Source organism: Heteronotia binoei, chromosome 2 (assembly GCF_032191835.1).
Source record: "Heteronotia binoei isolate CCM8104 ecotype False Entrance Well chromosome 2, APGP_CSIRO_Hbin_v1, whole genome shotgun sequence".
NCBI lineage: Eukaryota > Metazoa > Chordata > Lepidosauria > Squamata > Gekkonidae > Heteronotia > Heteronotia binoei.
Genome location: NC_083224.1, coordinates 63171113 through 63192938, shown reverse-complemented (window position 1 = coordinate 63192938; position 21826 = coordinate 63171113). Strand labels below are relative to the sequence as shown.

Genomic DNA, 21826 nt, shown 5'->3' with positions numbered 1-21826 from the left:
TCTCTAACCATTTGTGGACTGAGGCTCTAAATGACATACCCTACAGGGTCCTGTATGGGAGAAAGCCAACCCTGGATCACCTTAGAATTTTTGGGTGTAAGGCATGGGTAAACATTCCTCTAGATAAAAGGAGGAAGGGAGGTGCCAAAAGCAGAAAACTAGTATTCGTGGGGTATCAGAATGGCATGAAGTCCTACAGGTTTGTGGACGGAAATGATATAATAAAGCTGAGTAGGTCTACCTCGTTTTGCGAGGATGAGAATTGGTCCAAAATTCATGCCAACGAAATGCCCAAAGAAACTAAGCTGCAACTGTCTCTGACAAGTGAGGAGGGGCAAAAGCCAGAAAGCAAGCAGGCTCCCTCACTGAAACAGGAGGGAGACAGTGCAGGCAGTTCTGAAAGCATTAAGCAGCAGACTTCTGAGGCTGTAAAAGGTGAGCCGGTTGAAATCAGGGTCTCTGCAAGAGAAAATAAAGGTGTGCCGCCTAAAAGATATGGCAAGTCTCCTAAAGAACAGGGAGACACATAAGCAAAAGCCTAGAAAGAGAGGCTGTAAGCAGTAACTAAATAAAAGGGTTCAATGTGCAAATGAATAAATGCTAGAATGTAAAAGAAATGCTGTAACATTAAAACAAACCTTGCTGCTTCAAAATGTATATTAAGCTGCAACTAAACTGTGATTGTAAAGCAGAAATGTAAACAATTCAAAATGTAACTGTTAAACCAAAATGTAAAATCCTCAGAGCTGTAAAATGTGTGGACTAAAAAAGAATGTGCCTCTGTACTAAACTATACGGTACCATTCTAGCTGAGCGAGCCAGCAGAGATAAGAGGAGTGCTCAGTCTGGGAAGTGAGCCAACTGATAAGGATGTGCTGGCAGAGTAATTAGCAAGCAGAGGTTCAGAGAGTGAAATGCTGAACTGTAACCAATGTATATATGAAGAAATGTAACTGTATGGATTAATGTTAAGAAATGAACAATATGAATGTATAATATTGTGATGTATGGATTACAGCATCGGTCTATAATCTGAGGAGGGGTGTTGCTTGTATGTAAGAGAAGTGACAGCTTATAGAACATGCTGTAAAAGTGAAACTAGATCTGGAAGCTAGATGATCTAGATGACAGCAGGTGGCTGGGTGCCAGAGGTATTGCATCAGCCAGAAGCTCAGTCAGCATGACACAGCAAGATGCTGATTGGCTGGTCTATGTATAAATGTACAGAGTCACTATGGTGTGTGTGGGTTAATGGAGTTGGAGTTGCAGCAGAGCATACTGTCGGAGAGAAGAGTGATTGGTGTGTAAATAAATGTATATAGTGGTTTTACAGCTAATGTGTACAACCTTCATTCTTGCGTCGCTAAGAATCACCCTCTTGGACTCTAAGCGCATCGACTGTCAGATGGCTTTAAATCCAAGAAGGCCGGAGAAAGCCTGGCTGTCTGACTTGCTCCTACCTTTATTGTGATTGCCTCATCCGTAACAGCGGCAAAATGGGACTGGAGGAACATTCTACATCACTATAGATTAACTGGTCATATCCTAGTTATCTATATGGCATTGGGACATTTTTCTTCATTTGTATAACTTGGATCCTAAGCCTTGCTTCTGCCTGTGGAGGTGGCCCAGTATGGAAGATGTTCCTCTGCCACTAGGAGCTTCTGATCATGCAAGACCAGCATCTTTTAATGAGCCAAAAGTGCCCAGTGCCAGAGGAAAGTGCTGTGCAATGGAAGACCAGTTCCACAACAGATAAAGGATGCAAGCAGAAGCAAGGCTTAGGACCCAAGCTGGTGTTTCTGTATTCCTTGAACCTTCTCTAATCTATTTAAGCAGTTGTTATGAAGTTTTCCACATGCTTAGTAGTAGTTTATATAATCAATTTCACAGGCTTGATGAACATACATCTGAATAAAACATACATTTCTACATCACTTTTCTGATTAGGGCACAAGAATACATTACAATCAGAGAAAATTGAAAGAAATTACATTTGAAAATACTTGTTCTGCACCATGAAGCCAGTTTCAGTGATTTATAGCAGACTTCCTAAGGCTTCTGCTCTTGGACATTGACTTGGAAAAATCTATCAATCCTGGTGGCAACCCTTGTTTACCCAAGTTAGACCTTACCAAGGGTGTCAGACTCATTTGCTATGAGGGCCAGATCTGACATAAATGAGACCTTGTTGGGCTAGGCCATATGTGTCATAAAATATAACGCCAGGTAGCAGAGATATATAAACTTTAAAAAGGACACAAACACAATTAAAGTTTCCCCCCCTTAAAATAAAAATATGCTTTAAACCTTATCATACATGCAATATTTTATTTAACAGTTCCAGATAACTGACCTCTTGTTCTGAATTATTGCATCAAAATGTCTGTGCTGTAGCAATCTTGAATATGCTGTTTAGGTGTATATATGTAAGATGCAAACCTGCTTTTCATTTAATTACATTCATTACGGAAATCTCATGCTCAGTGCTCTGAGCCTAGGACCCAGGGGAAAACATGTAATGACTTGGCATTGTGAGTTTTTGTACATAAATTGCTTTGTGTGGTCAAGAACATGTGAAGGCATCATGACACAGATTAAGGGCTCTGCGTACAAAACTAAATCTTCCCAGAAAAATAACTGCAACTCCTGTGTGTGCAAAAACAGAGAGACAGCAATGTATAGTGGTCAGTATGAGTCTGTTATCTGGGAAGCCTAGGTTCAAAATTCCCAGTCTACAAAGGAAATGTGTTGGGTGAACTTACTCTGGACACAACCTCAACCTAATCCACCTCACTGGCTTATTATTCCTCATCTAAGCATTCCTTTCCTACTGAGAAGGACTGGATCATGAGGGCATTAAAAGAGAAAAAGGAGAAGCAAACCCAGCTGAACCCAGAAGAGCCACAGCATAAAGAGCCCAAAAACACACACAGCATACACACTGTAGCAAGGCACACAAAAGCTCATATCTTGAATAAGACTTTATTGGTCTTAAAGGTGCTTTGTATTTCTCCCACATGATTGAGGCAGCTGAGTGAAAGGGATGAGTCTCGGCCAATGGAAAGGATGATTGAGGGAAGATTGTGTGATTGAGGGAGCCTGGCCAGGAAGGAAGCTCTGGTTCATTCCCTCCCTTCCCCCTGGAAGGAACAGCCTCAACCAATGGAGAGAACAGAAGCTTACCTCTCTCTCTCTCTCCTGTGTGACTGAGTCTGGCAAAATCCTCCTCCGGGGTCAGGGACAGAGGGTGGCAATTGGTGACACAGTATCCCAGTGGTACCTATTAGGACGTGGAGTGCCGCAGGGAGCAATCCTGTCACCAACATTAACATCTCTATGCGCCCCCTTGCCCAGGTAGTACAGAGGTATGAGTCGGGTTGTCATCAATATGCCGATGACACCCAGCTCTATATGTTGATGAATGGCCACCCAGACTCCGCCCTGGAAAATCTTAGCCGGGTGCTTGAGGCCACGGTGGGGTGGTTGCAACAGAGCTGACAGAAACTAACTTAATCTAAGACGGAGATCCTGTGTCTGATCCAGGGCAGAATAGGTACGGGAATAGGGCTCCCAACCATTGGTAGGGCACTTCTGTTGCCGGCGCTGAGGGTCCAGAGCCTTGGGGTGATCCTGGATGCCTCATTGTCTTTGAAGACCTAGGTCACTGCAGTAGCCCGGTCTGCCTTCTACTATCTATGGCAGGCGAAACAGCTGGCTCTCTACCTATCCCTCCAGGATCTGGCCACAGTGATCCATGGAATGGTCACTTCTAGATTAAATTACTGCAATTTGCTCTATGCAGGCTTGCCCTTGAATCTGATCCAGAAACTCCAACTGGTGCAGAATGTGGTGGCGCGCCTACTTTCTGCAGCGCCTATGTGGACGCACATGCAACCAGTGCTCTGCCAGCTGCATTGGTTACCAATTGAGTACCGGATCTGGTTCAAGGTTTCGGTTCTAACCTCCAAAGCCCTGAACGGCCTGGGAACAGCATATCTGCAAGACCGCCTCTTCCCTTACCCCCCCCCCCCCACCGAGAGCTTTATGCTCCATGGATCAACATCTGCTGGTAATCCCTGGCCCCAAAAAAGTCCACTTAGCCTCAACCCGGGCCAGGACATTTTCTGTCCAGGAACCTACCTGGTGGAACAAACTACCATTGGAGATTAGAGTCCTGCAGGGACTGCTGCAGTTCCATAGGGCCTGTAAGACAGAGCTGTTACACCAGGCATTCAACTGAGGCGGTGGACATTTTGTTGCTCTGCGGCCTCCCTGCTGCTGATATCTTTGCTGACCCATTTATACTATTAAAAAGAAATCCTAGTACCTTAGACACACATTTAAGCCTGCCAATTTCTGGTAAATGCACTGTCCTTTCATTTCTTTGCTACTTCCTTAACTTCAGAACAGCAAGACTAAGGTGGTTTCCACATAGTCTTCTATGGTTTCCCTATTGCTGGTACAGCTGCTGACACAATGCTATAGCACGTTTCTACATGGCACATAGAAATATGCCTTTTAAATGGCATGTTTCCCTGCAGTTTCCTACCCCAGTCCCTGAGCAGTGGTCATTCTCCCTTCCCCTTGGCCACCAAGAATTTTTTATTTTAAACAATCTGCATTAGAGTATCATTATAACGTTATACCAATATATATATACACACACCAGCTTTCATTTAAAAAGACCCTTTTACCCTTACCGCCACATATATACCGTATTTTTTGCACCATAAGACACACTTTTTCCTCCCAAAAAAGTGGGGGGGAAAGTGTATGCGTCTTATGGAGCGAGGGTACCATACATACCTTCCTCCGGGGGGGGGTGTGTGTGATCCTCTGCCTCCGTCCCGGCGCTTCCCGCCCCTGCTTGCCTGGCTCCAGCTCTGATGCTTACAGCAAGCGCCAGGATCGCTCCCTCCACCCTCTGATCCCAGCGCTTGCTTTAAACATCAGCGCTGAAGCCAGGCAGGCAAGCAGGGAGAAAGCACGCCGCCCCCTCCACAGCCAGCGCTTGCGAAGCGCTGGGTTTGCGGAGGGGGCGGGTGCTTCCTCTGTCCCTGTCTGCCTGGCTTCAGCTTGTGCTGATAGCAAGGGCTGGGTTTGGAGGCTTGGCAGCCTCCGAACCCAGCCCTTGCTATCAGCAGAAGCTGAAGCCAGGCACAGAGGAATCACCCCCCCCTCCGCAAACGCAGCGCTTAGCGAAGCGCTGCGTTTGCGGAGGGGGGGGGTGCTTCCTCTGTCCCTGTCTGCCTGGCTTCAGCTTGTGCTGATAGCAAGGGCTGGGTTCGGAGGCTTGGCTTCCTCCAATCCCAGCCCTTGCTATCAGCAGAAGCTGAAGCCAGGCACAGAGGAATCACTCCCCCCCCTCCGCAAACGCAGCAGTAATCCAGGTTTTACAGTGTTCTTTCCAACAACTCTGGAGGCTAACCAGGTTTGTAAAAAGCAGGGGAAAACCCCAGGGCCAACATGAATGCACCATGATGTTGCAGGGAAGCAGGAAAAAAACCTGATAGTGGAAGATTCTCAAAAGAAGTGACCTCCAAAGCAATATCTAGTACTGGAAGAATTTCTAATCCTGCAGGAAGGATCACTACATTAAAGAACCTTTTAATAACAGGAGAAAGAGAATGTATGTTTAGATATCTATTTGTGAATGTATTGAACTGCTGCCCCAAGCTTATGCTCCTCCTCATTGCCTGGTCTCTTGATTCTCTCCAGCACAAATCAAATGTCTCATCAGTTATAGTTTATTTTCCATTAAAGTATCAGTAGGCTTTTCATTACCAGTAGAGTTTTCATGACCCTTTTCACGTCCCTCAGATTCCTTGCATCTCATCTCCTTCCAGTAGATTACAGATTTTGCTGATACACTGTATGTTCTCATAGTCATCAAATTGCTCTGCATCATATTAAAGGCTGTGCAATGTCATGACTATATCAAGAGGTAGAAAGAATCAAGATGTCAGTCCCGCCACTGTCCCCAATACAGTCCTCAAGATTGAGATGAAAGCCTGCAGCACTTCAGGTTTGTCTTCACTCTGCTTCACTAACATCTGCATCTCTGCATTCTCCATCTCAAGCAGAAGCTCAGTCAGGAATAGGCAGCCCGCATCATCCTGGGCAGCAAGGTAGGCTTTCCAGACCTGAGAGTTAGTCTTACTCATAGCAATAGTCTGAATATGGACAACCTGCAGTGCAGCCTGTATAGTATGAGGCTGCACATTTTCTTTCCAGGGAACAGTCTCCTGGCAACCCACAGCCAAGTTCAGCCATGTTCTCTCAAACTGTTCTGCAGTCAAACATGTGCTTGGGATCAGAGTAAGGCCACTTGAGCTGGTGGCAACATACGGAACTTCCTCCTTCTCTTCTGTAATCAGTGGCTCTGAAAACAGGAAACAGAAGCTATATTAAGCAACACAAATCACTTTCTGTTTAGCACAGAGAGTAGTTGCATGAATGCAGTAAACTTGTATGTCTAAAGCAGCTTTTTTAATGCAAAATTTTGATTTCAATTAAGGAAGACTAAAGAAAATGGGGAGGTTAAATAGCCAAATTAAGTGTTACCTTCTCCCACCACCGTTGAGGCTTCACAGGCAAAGTCTGTGTGGTGAAGCTCAATAACCTGGTTAGCAGTCATGGCTGCCCACCGCTCTTTGCCATATATGGGCACCAAGGAGTTAAAATCAGCTGCCCAAGCATTCACAGGGCATTCAGCCTGATCTTCCAAAAGCCGCAGAGAGAGATCAGATGTGGGGCTGCACAGAACCCTTTTTGTCTCTTCTGTACCAGCTTGCAAAAGACGATAGTAGAACAAAGCACGATCCCGTACCATCATGTCTTTTTCTTCCTCTGGAAGAAAGAAGGATGCATTTGCTCACAACAAAGAGCACAAAAGTACTTATTTAGTTCAAATCTTAGTGATCCAATGCAAAAGAAATGGGTTTGCCTTAGCACTCTTAGAGATGTGGCACCTGCAAGCAGAACATCACAAAACTATTAAAGGTTATTCCACTGTTGCCTTTATGTCACTAGATTTTTGTGTATGTGTTAAGTACTGTCAAGTTGCTTCCAACTTATGGCAAACCTCCAAAACAATCTTAACTGCTTTGCTCAGGTTTTCCAATATGTGGGCCATTGCTTCCTTTATTGAGTCAATACATCACATGCTGGGTCTTCCTCTTTTCCTAGCATTATTATCTTTTCCAGTAACTTTTGTCTTCTTGTAAGGTGACCAAAATACAATAGCTTCAGTTTAGTCGAGGGGTACTGATCTCATTTGTTATGAGGGTCAGATCTGACACAAATGTCACTGGGCTGGAGATATAAATATGAGGCACTGGAGATATAAACTTTACAAAGGTGATTTCAGGTGCCAAATGGCAATAGCAGGTGAATGACAATAGCTTGATTGGATTAGGTGTGATATGCAGAGAGGTGGTAAGTTTGTAGATACCAGTGCCGGTAATGAGACAGGAAACCTAGGTCTCAATTCTATCCTGGAGGATTCAGTTCAGGAAGATACAAAGAAGAAATGGACACAAGTCTGACATTAGAAATTACATTCAGTTAAGAACATAAGAGAAGCCATGTTAGATCAGGCCAATGGCCCATCCAGTCCAACATTCTGTGTCACACAGCGGCCAAATATATACACACACACACACACTGTGGCTAATAGCCACTGATGGACCTCTGCTCCATATTTTTATCTAACCCCCTCTTGAAGGTGGCCATGCTTGTGGCCGCCACCACCTCCTGTGGCAGTGAATTCCACATGTTAGTTGCTGACCTAAGAACAACAGTGCCCTGCAAAGGAATTTCAAAGGGAGACTAGAAAGACTGCTGAATTGCAATCAATAACAAAGCTCAAGACAATGCATCTTCCTGGACTGAACTGAGAGTTAGTCTTCCTGTCTCATTACCAATGTATGCTATTATCATTTAGCATCTGAAATCACTCCACTCCAAGATATAAGGACCAATTCAAGTGTTCTAATTCCTAATCAGGGTCTTATTGGGAAAAAAATTCAGATAGCAACAGAGAAATCCATTTTTTTTTTAAAAAAACCCTTCAGAATAAGCAAAAATAATTTCCTCAATGTACACTGTGCATGGCAGAAGAATCCATCCGCCCACCCTCTAGGAGGAGGAGGAGGAGGAAGCTTGCACATAAAAGCTTATACCGGGAATAAAATGTTGCGGGTCTTGAAGCTGTCATATTCTCTCGCTCTCCTTCCTTCCCTTCTTCCCCAAAAGAGGAGCAGTAGCCCTGGAGAAGGAAGTCAGAAGGGGTGTGTGTGTGTGTGGAAACAGGCAGGAAAAAGGAAGCAAGAAGCAAAGAGCTACTAAAGGGGCTGGGGAAAAAGGAAGTTGTGGTATAGCTGCAGTAGCAGCCCTGGAAAACAAAGCAGGAGAAGGAAGCTGCTTAGGGATGGATTTGAGCCCTGCACAGGACACATGTTTGACACTCCTGGTTTAGTCATTTTACCTTCCAGGAAGAGTTCAGGCTTGATTTGAACTACAGTCGTTATTTATCTTTTTTGCAGTCCACAGTAGTCTCAAAATTCTCTTCTCCAACACCACAATTCAGATGAATCAACTTTCTTCCTCTAGATTTGTATAAATTGTAGCAATTCTCAGACCATCTGAAATTTTCATGAGTGCAAGATCTCTCAGAGGAGATGCATAAACCTATTTAAAATAACCACCTTAAAATAGATGTACCTACCAATGCAGAAATATAGCAATCGACCCAGCATATCTTGACACTCGGCTGGACGTGCCAAGAAGAGTCGCACCAAAGCAGTCAGCAATTCAGCCTTCACCACTGAGAATGCCTCTGATCTCACATTCTCCACAAAATCTTCTAAGACATATGGAGCGTTGGGAACTCTCTCCCCATGTGCCCCCAGTAGCCAGATTAGAGCCTGCTTGCCCTGAAGAATGAAAGAGAGCACAGCACAATCAGGGCTAACTTACCTCATTCACAGCACTTCTACTTGAATGACTAAGTTACCTGTATGCCTAAAAAACCATGCTGAGAATGAAGGCTGAACAGATATGTATAAAGTACAGCACATGCTGTGGCAGGTACAGACACTGGTAGCTTCCACATCAGGATGAGATTTTGCAGTTTCCCCACTGCTAATACAGCTGCAGATAAAAGCACAGCAGCAGTGGGTCTTCCCCCACACTTTCCCTGACCCAATCCCCCAGAAGGGGCCACACTCTCTCCCCCACACTACCACACATTTTGCAATTTAATCATTACAATAACATTATATCAATATATCCTTTTAACTTAGGGGAAGGATCTCTAAATACCCAGCTTCTATTTAAAAAAATGATGTCTCTAGTACCTTCCCTGCAAAGATATGCCATTTTCTTTAAATCTTGGCAAGGGAAGAAACTAGAACACACACACACACCTGAGAATTCAGAAAACCAAAGCAGCTTGCAATCTCCTTCCCTTCCTCTCTCCACAACAGGCACCCTGTGAAGTAGGTGGGGCTGAGAGAGCTGCTCTTGAGAGAACAGCTCTTTCAAGTACAGTCTGTGACCCAAAGACATCCGGCAGATGCATGTGAAGGAGTGGAGAATCAAACCTGTTTCTCCCAGATTAGAGTCTGAGCTCATAACCACTAAACCAAACTGGCCCTTCCCACTACTTGAGGGGGATTTTATATTTTTTTTAAATGAGAAAGCAGGGGGGGAAACACTTGGGGCAGATAACCAGTGCAGAAATGGCCACTGCCTCAACACATGCAACCTCAGAGCTCAATTTCCTCTTAGTCTTGCATATCCAGGTGGAGAACCTCAAAATGCTTCCGCATTATCTTCATCCAAACAATATAGAGGCACTATTCACTGGGAAACAGGTGATCTACTGAGTAGGGGTTGCACTCTCTTTAAAGACTGGCAGATTGAATGTGCTTCTGGAGCCAGCACTGTTTCCACAGTTGACAGTAATGGCCAAAAATGCTATCCACCAGTTATGGCCAGCGTGTCAACTGCTTCCTTTTCTTAACATGAAAGACTTGGCCACAGTCACACATTGTAGTGACTTCCAGATTTGTCTATTTTGGGTGGTCTTCAGAAACTTGCAGTTATTCAAGAACATGGCTGCCAGCTTGTGCTTAGACACAGGCCATTTAGAACTCCAGTTTTGAAACTATTGGTTTCCAGTTGGTTACCAGACCCTTCCAAGATGCAGATTTTGCTTTTTAAAGCCCTAAATAGGTCAAGGTATATTAAGAACTGCCTCCTCTCAAGAGTAATGAGAAAAAGGATCAGGTTTGTGTCTAAGGTTTGGCAAATGAGACAGTGCCTTCTTAGTGGCAGCGCCAATGCTATAGAATGCCCTCCTGAGGGAAGCCACTGAGATCATTTAAGAAACAGGTAAAAATTATTTCATCTCAGTGAAGATTCATTAACTTATTTTTGACTGGGCAACTGTGGATATGTTCATTTAACTGTTTTATCGTAAGATTTTTTGTTGGATTTTTACATACTAAGACAAGAAAGGAACATGCAAAGCAGAGCAGATCTCTTTCCCTTTCTCCTAATCCTCTTTTGACACCTGTTAGCTCTTCATGCCTGCCTACTCTCCCACCACTTGACCATCTTTTAGTTTCAGAGTGGATTAAGTGATCATTTAAATCTTGCAACATTATTCCACAAGGTTCTGCCAGCGATTTTAGACTGTTGCCTAGGCAATCCAATATTGCTGCTTAGATCTTGTGAGATAGTCTTGCAAACTTTTGGCACAAACTATTTTATATTTAGTTTTGCTCCCCTCCTTTTTGTTAATTTCACATTTTTTCCCTGCCAATATCAAAGTCTCTCCCCACAGGTTTGCAGACACATCACTTCCTTTGAGGATCTGTCAGTCTGAAAATATTTTAAATAAATAAAACTACTAAGTCATATTATTATTGCATCTGATTAAGTTTAGTTCAGCAGGAATCATCAAAGCAGTGGTCATACCTCCTTTTAGCAACAAAACTATTTAGCTTCTTTTACGTTCCAAGACTTGTCATGTTACTATAGAAGTTCCTGGAGAAATCAACAGAGTTCTCCAGCTGGAAAAACAGATTATTTACTGCTGATGTAAATTTGGTATAGAAGCACTTCTGAGAAGAGGCAGCTACACTCCTCTGTGCTACTGAAGTACCACTAACTTTTTAAAAAATTGATCACCAGCATGCAATTAGATGGCATAACAAAAAATACAGTGTAGTGCTTACCCACTTAGCTTCCAAACAGAGCCCCAACAGGCTATCTAGAGATGAACTCAAAACACTCTAGAGGACAGGTTAATAAATCTAAAGCATTTATTCTTAGATAATTGTTTTTATGAGACCATAAAAAGAAGGGGTTTCATACAGAACTCTGTATGCCCATTTATATCTCTGGTGTCTGATGAATGAATTAATTGATCCATCCCACCAACCTCAGCCCTCCAATTACTACCCATCCAAACTCAACACTCCCTTACCTCACTGTCCTGGACAGCTTCTTCACAACCATGCAAAGCCTGAGACACACTCTCTCTACATTGTGGACACAACCACACCAGGTCCCGGAATACCTGCACCACTGCTGCAATAGAACACAGCACTCAGTGTGACAAACAGGTTCAAAGTTACTATCTGAGAGGCTTCATGATGCTGACCTAGCTAGGGATATGCCTAATTCATGTAGCATGGGATACTTGCTTGAAGCAAATGAGTGCAGATTTCTCAATCCTATTGATGTAGGAATGTACATTATGTATATTATGCATACAAGTGGGGGCTGAAATCTAATTTATTCAGCACCTATAAGCACATGAAAATTGAAGATGAAGAATGATTATATGGAACATGCATAAACGAAAGAATGACTGAAACAGCAACAGTCTTGGCACAGTTGCCTTTAAGAGATTACTGAATGTGAAATTTTGACTCACACTTTAAATAAGGGTTAGAATAGTTACCTGAAGTTATGTGCTCCTGCTTTAGTTCCAGGAGCTCTGTTAGTATCCTGACACACTGCTCTGTGTATGTCCTAGCAATTTTGCCTGGGAAAAAAATTATTCAGACTTTAATTTGACACACAAATGGTATACTTAAGTACCAACACAATCACATTCTCCCCAATGATGAGGTGAAAAGTGCCATCAAGTTGCACCTGACTTGGGCAACCCCATACGGCTTTTCAGGGAAAAGACAAACAGAAGTGCCTTGCCGCTGTCTACCTCTCTGCATCAACCTGGGATGTCCTTGGTGGTATCCCATCAAAATATTAACCACAGCCAACTTTCCTTATCTTCTGATATCTGATGAGACTGAGCAAACCTGAACCAACCAGGTCAGGCCCTAATGATATAGGTACTTAATCAACGATGTAAGCATTTGTTCATCTGTTTTGTATTTAAGCGTTTTCTTCATGATGTCCTGCAAGGAGCTCAGGATACTATATGTATACTTTTACATGTCCATCTCCCAAATTTTATCCTCACAACAGTTAGGTACATTATACTGACAGATAATGTTACTGGGTGATAAATGTCAAGGCAAGATCAGCTAGTGAGTTTTATGGCAAATGAGGACTTCTACTCTGGTAGCTAGTCCAACATGTAACAATTATAACTACATTGGTCTTCATATGGAATTATTTTCACCTAGTGGTGGTGGAAACCACTGTCAAGTCACAGCTGACTTATGATAACCCTGCAGGGTTTTCAAGGCATGAGACATTCAGAGGTACTTTGCCATTGCCTGCCTGTGTCATGATCCTGGTATCCCTTAGATGTCTTCCATCCAAATACTAGGTAGGGCCATCTGAGCATCTGCTAAGCATCTGAGAACAGGCTAGCCTGGACTATGTAGTTCACCGACCCTGCAAAACATATTCTCATGGGGAGTTACAAACAAGATTATTCTGAATAAGAATGTTACATAGAAGCATTTTGTTCATGAGTTCCAAATCTAGATGATCACAAGGCATATAAAGGCATTGATTGGGTTCAGGTGTATGCAGTATGCATTAACTTGGCAGCAATTTAGTACATAGTGAGCTATTACAATTTAAGAGAAGTCTGATAAAAATTTTGGTTTATAAAAACGCTATTGTACTTCAGAAAGAAAAGCCACCCACGCACAAGTGGATCAGGAAGAAAAGACCAAGAAAAACTATTCAGCCCAGCTGGGGGGGGGGGTACTGCTGTCACCTGCTTTAGAAAAAAAATACATTTTCCATTCAATCCACACTTTTGGCATATTTTTGTGTGTACAGAGAAGAATCATTCACAGTAATACTGTTGGTTCATTTACCTATGGCAAAAATTGCTCCTTGCGCAAGCTCTGCTGACACATCTGTGCAGTAGCCTCTTAACTCCTCCAGTATTTGCTGCACATTCTCATCATTTACTAGTTTGCACAGCACCTCCATCTTCTGGCATTTGATGTAATGTGGTTCCAAATATGAGCAGAAGAATTTCTTGTAGTGGCTGCTGAAATGGCCAGGAAGGCTGTCTAAAATCTGACGCACATGGCACAGGGCAGTGAAACACAGTTCCCTACTCTCAGAGGTGCAAGCAGCCAGGAGTGGGCCCTTAACTCTCACCAGCACATCTATCTGCACATGTGGAAAATCTCTGGCCAACACTAAGAAGAGTTTTGTGGCAGCCATCACAACACTGGGGCTGCTGCTTTTGAGATACCCATCCAGTAAATTCAAGATGTCGAAGAGTTCTTCCTCACAACGAGGCTTGTAGCGCAACAGAAAAGTCAACACCTCGCTCTGGCCCCACTGATCTAGGTCAGGCATCCTGCAGAAATGAGGAAACCAAAATCACTGTAGTGACTATAACTGACACACGTTTTACTTAAACTTGCAAGGTCTCAGTACAGTTTCTCTAAGTTTCAGGCCAATTATTTCACAGGCTATTGCCTTCAGCAGACCCAAGCACATACTCAAAAACAAGAACTGAAGACCCAGGAGACAGAAGTTGAGACACCTGCAGCGTGATCCAAATGCAAGGTTACACCCTTCTAAGCTGACTGACTTAAATGGATTTAGAAGGGTGTAACTCTGTTTATGACTGTACTGCTGGCAAATCAACCAGAATCTGAAAAAAAGCTAATTCTTTATGGCACTGGTTTTACTCCAACAGCCACAGCAAGCAAAATGTTTTGTAAGTGCTGAAATTCTCATGTCTGTTTCTGAACTAGACTTATATTAATTCTAACAAAGTCTTGAACATAGGAAGGATGTGAAAATATGTATCTTCAAACTTTAAGTGATTTTAGCATTTAGGAATCATAAGAAGCATAGCCTGAACTGAGACAGGAAAAATTAGTTACCTTCTGCTAGACTATTTTAAATACAATTATAATCCATTTTAATTGTCAAAAGATACCTTAAAATAACTTGAAATATATCCACACTAATAAATATACCAAGCACTGCCTTGTATTATTGCAGGAAGTTAACTTGGACATTGATTAATGTCTTAGAAGGGGACAACTGCCTTCTAATTTGTAGGAGAGGAAATGGGAGAGGCTAACAATCTCTATTCATATCACTCAGCAGATTTGTATTATATTTAAGAGTAGGAAATTCTGCAGAACCTTAGAGAGAAGTGTCCAGAGGAAACAAATAATCCTAGCAAAAATAAACTGCTCCTAAAATGCTCATGACCACAAGATTCAATGCAAGGCCTAGTAGATACAATACCATGCATTTTTATCAGGCGGGAACCAATTTGGACAGGAATTTGTCCATTGTTATCCAGGGGCATTTGAGTCTGCAAGCTGTATTTATTATAAATACTTAAGTTATATTCAGTCTTTCTCCCCACTGGAGACCCATAGTGAAATACATGGTTCTCTTCTCCTCCTCCACTGTATTCTCACAACAACCCTGTAAGGCAGGTTAGGTTAGGTTGACAGCATGTGGCTGACTTGAGGTAACCAGCAAGCTTCCATCACATCTGTTTTATTTACCTTAAATATGTATTTTCTGCCTTTTGAAAAGAATGATCCTCAAGGTAGCATGTAATGAATAATTATATTCTTCTCTGTTAGCATCAGCACAAAACCACATCAATACTACAGAACTTCCCAAAAGGAGAATTTCTAAGAGTCAGTTTGATGTTAAGTGTGTCAACGCATCTGGGAGAACTGGGTTTGATTCTCCACTCCTCCACTTACAGCTGCTGGAATGGCCTTGGGATAGCCATAGCTATCGCAGGAGTTGTCCTTGAAAGGGCAGCTGCTGTAAGAGCCCTCTCAGCCCTACCTACCTCACAGGGTGTCTGTTGTGGGGGGAAAAGATATAGGAGATTGTGAGCCGCTCTGAGTCTCTGATTCAGAGAGAAGGGTGGGGTATAAATCTGCAGTCGTCTTCTTCTAAAAAAATGCAAGTTGAAGTATAGCAATATAAAGAGTTAAATTTGATGAGCAGATGGTTTCTGCTAACTCACAAATAAACTGAGATCATCATCTTTTATGTTCATGTGACTGTCTTACAGAGAACATACCTGTTAAGAAGATGGTGTGCTATGGGTTTGTTGATGACAACTCCTCCCTCACATGCTAAGATCTCCTCGAGGGCCCTCAGACAATTCACCACCACAATAGGATCTTGATCACGAAGCAAACTATACAGCTCATTAACTACTGCACCATCTATAAAAAGCATGGCAGTTAATGGTGGCTACCTGAATTTCAACTCAATAAATATTTGCCTATGAAAGATACTCCTGCAGGTAGCACTCACATTATATATGTACTATATAAAAGTGTGTGCATGTATAAAAAATCATCAATAGACTTCGATCTTCACAATAACATGTGGGCTGACTGCCAAAATTCTGAAATGACTGCGATAAGGGGCATATTAACAGATTTTTCACTTAGTAAACTACATCCAGGAAAGTCTGGATGTAAGGCACTCCAAAGGGATCTGTTAGGGTTGGGTAAGTGGGCGTCAACGTGGCAGATGAGGTTCAATGTGGCCAAGCGCAAAGTAATGCACATTGGGGCCAAGAATCCCAGCTACAAATACAAGTTGATAGGTTGTGAACTGGCAGAGACTGACCAAGACAGAGATCTTGGGGTTGTGGTAGATAATTCACTGAAAATGTCAAGACAGTGTCTGATTGCAATAAAAAAGGTCAACGCTATGCTGGGAATTATTAAGAAGGGAACTGAAAATCAGCCAGTATCATAATGCCCCTGTATAAATCGATGGTCCGGTCTCATTTGGAGTACTGTGTGCAATTCTGGTCACCGCACCTCAAAAAAGGATATTATAGCATTGGAAAAAGTGCAGAAAAGGGCAACTAGAATGATTAAACGTTTGGAACACTTCCCTTATGAAGAAAGGTTAAAACGCTTGGGGCTCTTTAGCTTGGAGAAACGTCGACTGCTGGGTGACATGATAGAGGTTTACAAGATTATGCATGGGATGGAGAAAGTAGAGAAAGAAGTACTTTTCTCCCTTTCTCACAATACGAGAATGCGTGGACATTCAATGAAATTGCTGAGCAGTCAGGTTAGAATGGATAAAAGGAAGTACTTCTTCACCCTAAGGGTGATTAACATGTGGAATTCACTGCCACTGTGTGTGTGTGTGTGTGTGTGTGTGCATATATATATACAGGCCACTGTGTGATACAGAGTGTTGGACTTGATGGGCCATTGGCCTGATCCAACATGGCTTCTCTTATGTTCTTATGTCTCTTTAGTAAAACATGCCTCGTTTCAAAGGACTTCAACAGAAAAATCCAGCTCTATAAAACTGACACAGCATGAAGAACAAGTGCAAACAACTTTGTTTTCTGTACGTATTGTAACAATGGGAACAGTGTATGAGGAAAATTTCTAAAGTGGTTAGGGGAAAAAAAGCTTATTTACCCACTTCACCGTCCCCTTGGAACTTCTGCATCTTTGCACATCCAAGAACAGCTACTCTCCTTACATAGGAGGCTTTATCTCGCAGACCATTCAGGATTGGCTGTTGAATATACTCCTGTATGCCAGGCATCCTAGGAATATTATATGTTGTCATGTTTCATGTTTTTCTAAATTCTTCTTCATGTGTTCTGTGCTGCCCCTTAACCTGCCATTTAGCACACTGATAAGCTGAGGCATCCGTAATGCTTTGAAAGAAACTTTCAGGGAACTGTCTTCTGCTTCATACAAACTTCATTGCAAACTATCTTTAAGTCATTTTTTTAAAAAGGGTTATCCCTTATCTAATCTTCATTCTCTGCCTTCCCCATGTTTTCTTTACAGTGCTTTAAACATTTACACTTGTGGTGGTCCTTGTCACCTTATCTGAGCAGCTATATATAACATCAATGCAGATATAAAATGAGCGATATCAGCACCAGGCTGTTTTAACTGTTGTATTTTAAATATCATGTATTTAATATGAATTGTTTTATTGTAATTTTATTGGGTGTAAGCCGCCCTCAGCCTGCTTTGGAGGGGAGGGCGGAATATAAATCTAATAAACCTTAACCTATATTATTGGCCACACAATTCCATGTGTCTGATTTTAGCTGCAGTAGCAGCTTGCATTGTTAAAAGTTTAAGTGGTACTCAATTTAATGGACACAGGGCAACTAGCTCTTGAAGCAAAACAAGCAACTCAGAATCATCACACAAAGAACAGTGCAAAGTATGCACACACTGCTTCTGAGTTGGGTCTAGGTCCCAGAACCGGTGTGAAGGCTTCCACTTTTGCACCATTCTTAACTGCTGACATGTTATATGTTAAAAAGTAAATTAGGTAGACAAGAACATCACTAGGGAATACATGTCCTTTTATTTTACTTAGACTTGTAGCAAGAGCAATTAACAGGCAACTTTTATTACCTTTTATTGGTTTCCCACACAAATGCTATCCAGACCAAATGGTCTTTCAATTTGTTCATTACACTATTTTGCCACTGGATCCCAGCTTTGTGTCACTTTACATTCTTAACCACTATCCACCAGCTATATGTTTTTCTGCTGACTGTACCTCATTCCTTGTCTGAAGTATGCATGCATATGAAAGCTTACATTATGAATAAAACTTTGTTGGCCTTAAAGGTGCTATTTGACTCCTAATTTGTTCTACTGCTTCAGACCAACAGGGCTGCCCACCTGGATCTATCTGCTGACACTTAAGTCCAGTTCTATGAACTGCCATGCCAGTGCAGTAACTTATGGATCAGGGCATCAGGTATTAACCAATAAAATCTGTACTGGGCTAGTAAAACAAGACCTTTCCTTATAGGCATTCATAACAAGGACCATGGTAAGCAGAACCACTTTAATTCCAAATCAAATAATTGTCTTACCTGAGACTGCACATGCTGCGTAGGGCCAAGCCTCTAACCATGGGGTTGGGGTCTGAACAGTCTTTGCACAGAGTGTTAACAGCTAAAAGAGCTAGATCTGGTTTTAGTGGTGCATATGTACACATGTACAAGTATACTAGCTTCTTTTGAACAATATCGATTGTAGCGCTAGCTTTAACCATTTCCATAAAGACACTGGATACATCTATGCCTTGGGTCATATGCCTGCAAACAAGACAAAGCTTATTTAAAAGACACATTTCTACTTACATTTACTTTAAAATTTATTTTATAATCATAAGAAAGCCTATCAGGTATATTGCCTGAATTAGGATAAGCATTACGTTATTCTTGTTCACAAGAGGAGGGGCTGACAAATTCACTATCTACCCACAACATTCTAGAAGAGACAATTAACGTACATTTCCCCCCAGTGCAAGAAATCTAAGTACAATCCATGATTTAGGATCTGTATTAATCTAAGTTCTACAATAAACAATAAGTTATATACCTCACTCCTTCCCTTACTCTTTTAAATTGCAGCTCCCTGTTGGTGGAATCAGCTCCCGGAGGAGGTGAGGGCCCTGCGGAACCTTGAACAGTTCCGCAGGGCCTGTAAAACAACCCTCTTCCGGTTGGCATATAATTAACTGTGAGCAGAATGCCTGAATATTAAATCTTAAACATCAGATTACTGAATATTGGAAATTTGAAGGACTGATTTAAGGAATAGTAGCATAGTGTATATCGATGTGAGTTTTATGTATTTTTAGGCTTTTATGTATTTTATTGTATAATTTTAATTGTATTTAAATCGACCTTTGTTAGCTTTTATTGTTGTAAGCCGCCCTGAGCCCACCTCGGTGGGGTAGGGCGGGATATAAATCGAATAAAGTAAGTAAGTAAGTAAATTATGCAAACCAAAGCAAATATGCCAACATAATCTGTATATATCTCAGAACTCAGACAGTATTGGAAGAGAGAGAGGTTTGTATGGAGTTTTTTTCCTTTAAGCATGGACTACAACTTTTTCTGTGTGAATAAGAACAAAAAACAGGGAATCAAGGCCATGAGAAGACAAACAGTTCACTATTCCCATTCTCTGAATTAAGATTGCCTAAAATCAGAGCCAGATTAACAATTAGGCCAAACAGGTACTGGCCTATGGGCCCCCACACCTTTAGGGGTTCCAGGCTGGCTTTTCCTCCCGTTTCTCCCCTTGCTTGCAGCCCTCCCAGCTTCTACAAGCAGTCAGCAACTGAGCTGCTCTTTGCCCAATTTGCCTGGTACAGCTGTTGCTGGCATTGTCACCAAGTTTGCCTCTCCCCTGCAGTTTTTGTCAAAGGGGCTTTTGAGAAGGTACCTGCAAGCTGCAGTGGGGGCCATGGGTGGTGAGGCAGGCACTTAGACTCTGAGATAATTTGCAAGGGGGTCCCCAATATTTTGACTGCCTAGGGGCCTCCACAGGGTTTAAACTGGCACTGCCTGATATGACCCAGCCTAAAATAATCACAGACAGCACTTCTACATTTTATAGAAGTTATATTTTCATGATAACGAAGAATATGCTTTCCATAAAGGCTAACCTCTTGCCTGGCCCAATACGGTGCAGCAGATGCATGGAACATAACTGAGCAAAATCCTGTGAATTTTTAAATACCACAGAGCGCTTCTTCCCATCAATGGCTATTAGGCATGGTGAATGAGAGTAACTGCCACACTCAGAGGCACTAAGCCTCTGAATCCCAGAGCCGGGAGGCACCATCAGGAGAAGGCCTCAGCCTCTATGCCCTGTTGTTGGCCGTCCAGAGGAACTGGTTGGCTACTATGTGAGACAGTATGCTGGGTTTAGATGGACTATTGGTCTGATCCAAGCAGGGCTCTTTCTATTTTATTTCTATAATTTAGGGGGAAGTATTTGTGAGTTTCCTGCATTGTGCAGGGGGTTGGACTAGATGATTCTGGAGGTCCCTTCCAACTCTATGATTCTAATCTTATTTTATTTTAATCTGCTATTATCTTCCCAGTAAAGGTCATCCATTGTGACAGGCAGGCCATTTCTGCCCCATACCCAGGCAAGAAATAACAACAACAACAGAATTAAGAGTGGCTTTGGATGAAGGTTACCATTGTGCCAATTGTCCCTAGAAGTCTCAGGAAACACCTGGACCTTCTGGGCATTGAGCAGATATCACAAGCTCAGATCCTGAAGACAGTGTTGCTTAAATGCTGCACTAGACAGACTATTGGTTTGATCCAGTAGGACTTTTATGTTCTTATGGTATTTCATTATTTTTTTTATCTCAGCCTTCCTCCAAGAAGCTCTTTCAACTTACTCTAACAGCAGTCTTTTCATATAGGCTGTGAGTATAAGACTTAACCAATATCAACCAGAAATCTTCATGGTTAATTATGGATTTGAATCCAAGTCTTTTTAATCAATACAGACAGTGCATCCCCACAAAAAAACCCGCAGCACATATATCATTCATTTATCAAGAACCTCAAGCACTTAATAAATCCAACTATGACCCTCCGATAACGATGCCACTGTGCTATAACACAAGTAATGCAGGTCATGAACCTGATAACTCGCTGGATAACATTCCTGTAGCGAAGAGGGTCAGCTTGGATGTGAGGGTTAGACAATGCTTTCTTCAGTTCCTTCACTGTATCCTCTGAGCCTAGGTATGGCATCCTGCAGACACTGGGTCAGGCTCTAGACACTATAAGTAGCAACCACAGAAAAATACATTAATATTCACAGGTGATGAAAGAAATTACACACATATCTCCCCTGTTTTAGTAGCAGATTTCTTCAAAATAGACATTCAAAGACAAGGGCCTAAAAAAACTGCAGAAAGAAATGCGTAATTGGGAAACTCCCCCCCTTACAAGTTCTTACAGGCTTAAGTGGGTCGGGTCTGTTACACCTCCACCCCTTATCAGACACACAACAGGAATGCCTTCTGGAGCAGGCCCGCAGCTATGAGGGGCCGGGGGGGCAGAGCCCGTCCTTTCACCCCCCCCCTTCAAACTACATGCCCCCCCTTCAAACTAAATGGCCCCTCCAGTCGGTCCCCGTTAGTTCACCGCTGCTCGTCCCTGCTTCTCTTTCTAGTGTTTGCATTGAAGCCTGTTGTCCCGTCTGAGCTGCCTCTTAGCTTTAAGCAAACAGCAGAAGAATCTGCCGTAGTTGCTGCTCCACTTGAGCAACACCCACTTCCTGTTTGCAAAGCTCCCTCCCAGCATGCAAGAAGGAAGGGAGGCTATCCTATCATGCCGCTCTCCAGCAAGACTTCCTCCAATGAAAGGAGGGCTGCTCCCTCTCCGCTCTGCCTCTGTGACCCGCCTACAAACAAATGCTGTTGCTGCTGGCAAGACACGCCTCCTTCTAAACACAGCCTGCGATCTCTAAGCCAGCAAGCAAGCACCTCCAGTTTCCTGCTTCTACCTTTTCTCCTTGTCTGTGGGAGGGGTGCC

General features: G+C 42.6%; 1 protein-coding gene across 1 annotated transcript; it reads right to left on the bottom strand.

Moving 5' to 3' along the window:
- Positions 1-5732: 5732 nt before the first annotated feature.
- Positions 5733-21607, bottom strand: AP4B1 (adaptor related protein complex 4 subunit beta 1). The gene is made up of 11 exons (XM_060231202.1): positions 21437-21607; positions 20928-21069; positions 18344-18568; positions 16908-17038; positions 15530-15677; positions 13320-13816; positions 11981-12064; positions 11501-11604; positions 8732-8939; positions 6568-6852; positions 5733-6385 (listed from the first exon to the last, which is right to left on the bottom strand). Exons 2-11 carry the CDS (start codon positions 21038-21040, stop codon positions 5958-5960), a joined length of 2223 nt encoding a protein of 740 aa, XP_060087185.1. The 5' UTR covers positions 21041-21069; positions 21437-21607; the 3' UTR covers positions 5733-5957.
- Positions 21608-21826: the final 219 nt, after the last annotated feature.

Excerpts from the sequence above, each read along its gene's own strand:
- AP4B1 (XM_060231202.1), bottom strand. The coding sequence starts at position 21,040 with ATGCCATACCTAGGCTCAGAGGATACAGTGAAGGAACTGAAGAAAGCA. Across the intron at positions 17,039-18,343 it reads CGCAGCATGTGCAGTCTCAG|GATGCCTGGCATACAGGAGT; the intron begins GTAAGACAATTA and ends TAATATTCCTAG. Across the intron at positions 6,386-6,567 it reads CTCAACGGTGGTGGGAGAAG|AGCCACTGATTACAGAAGAG; the intron begins GTAACACTTAAT and ends TCCTGTTTTCAG.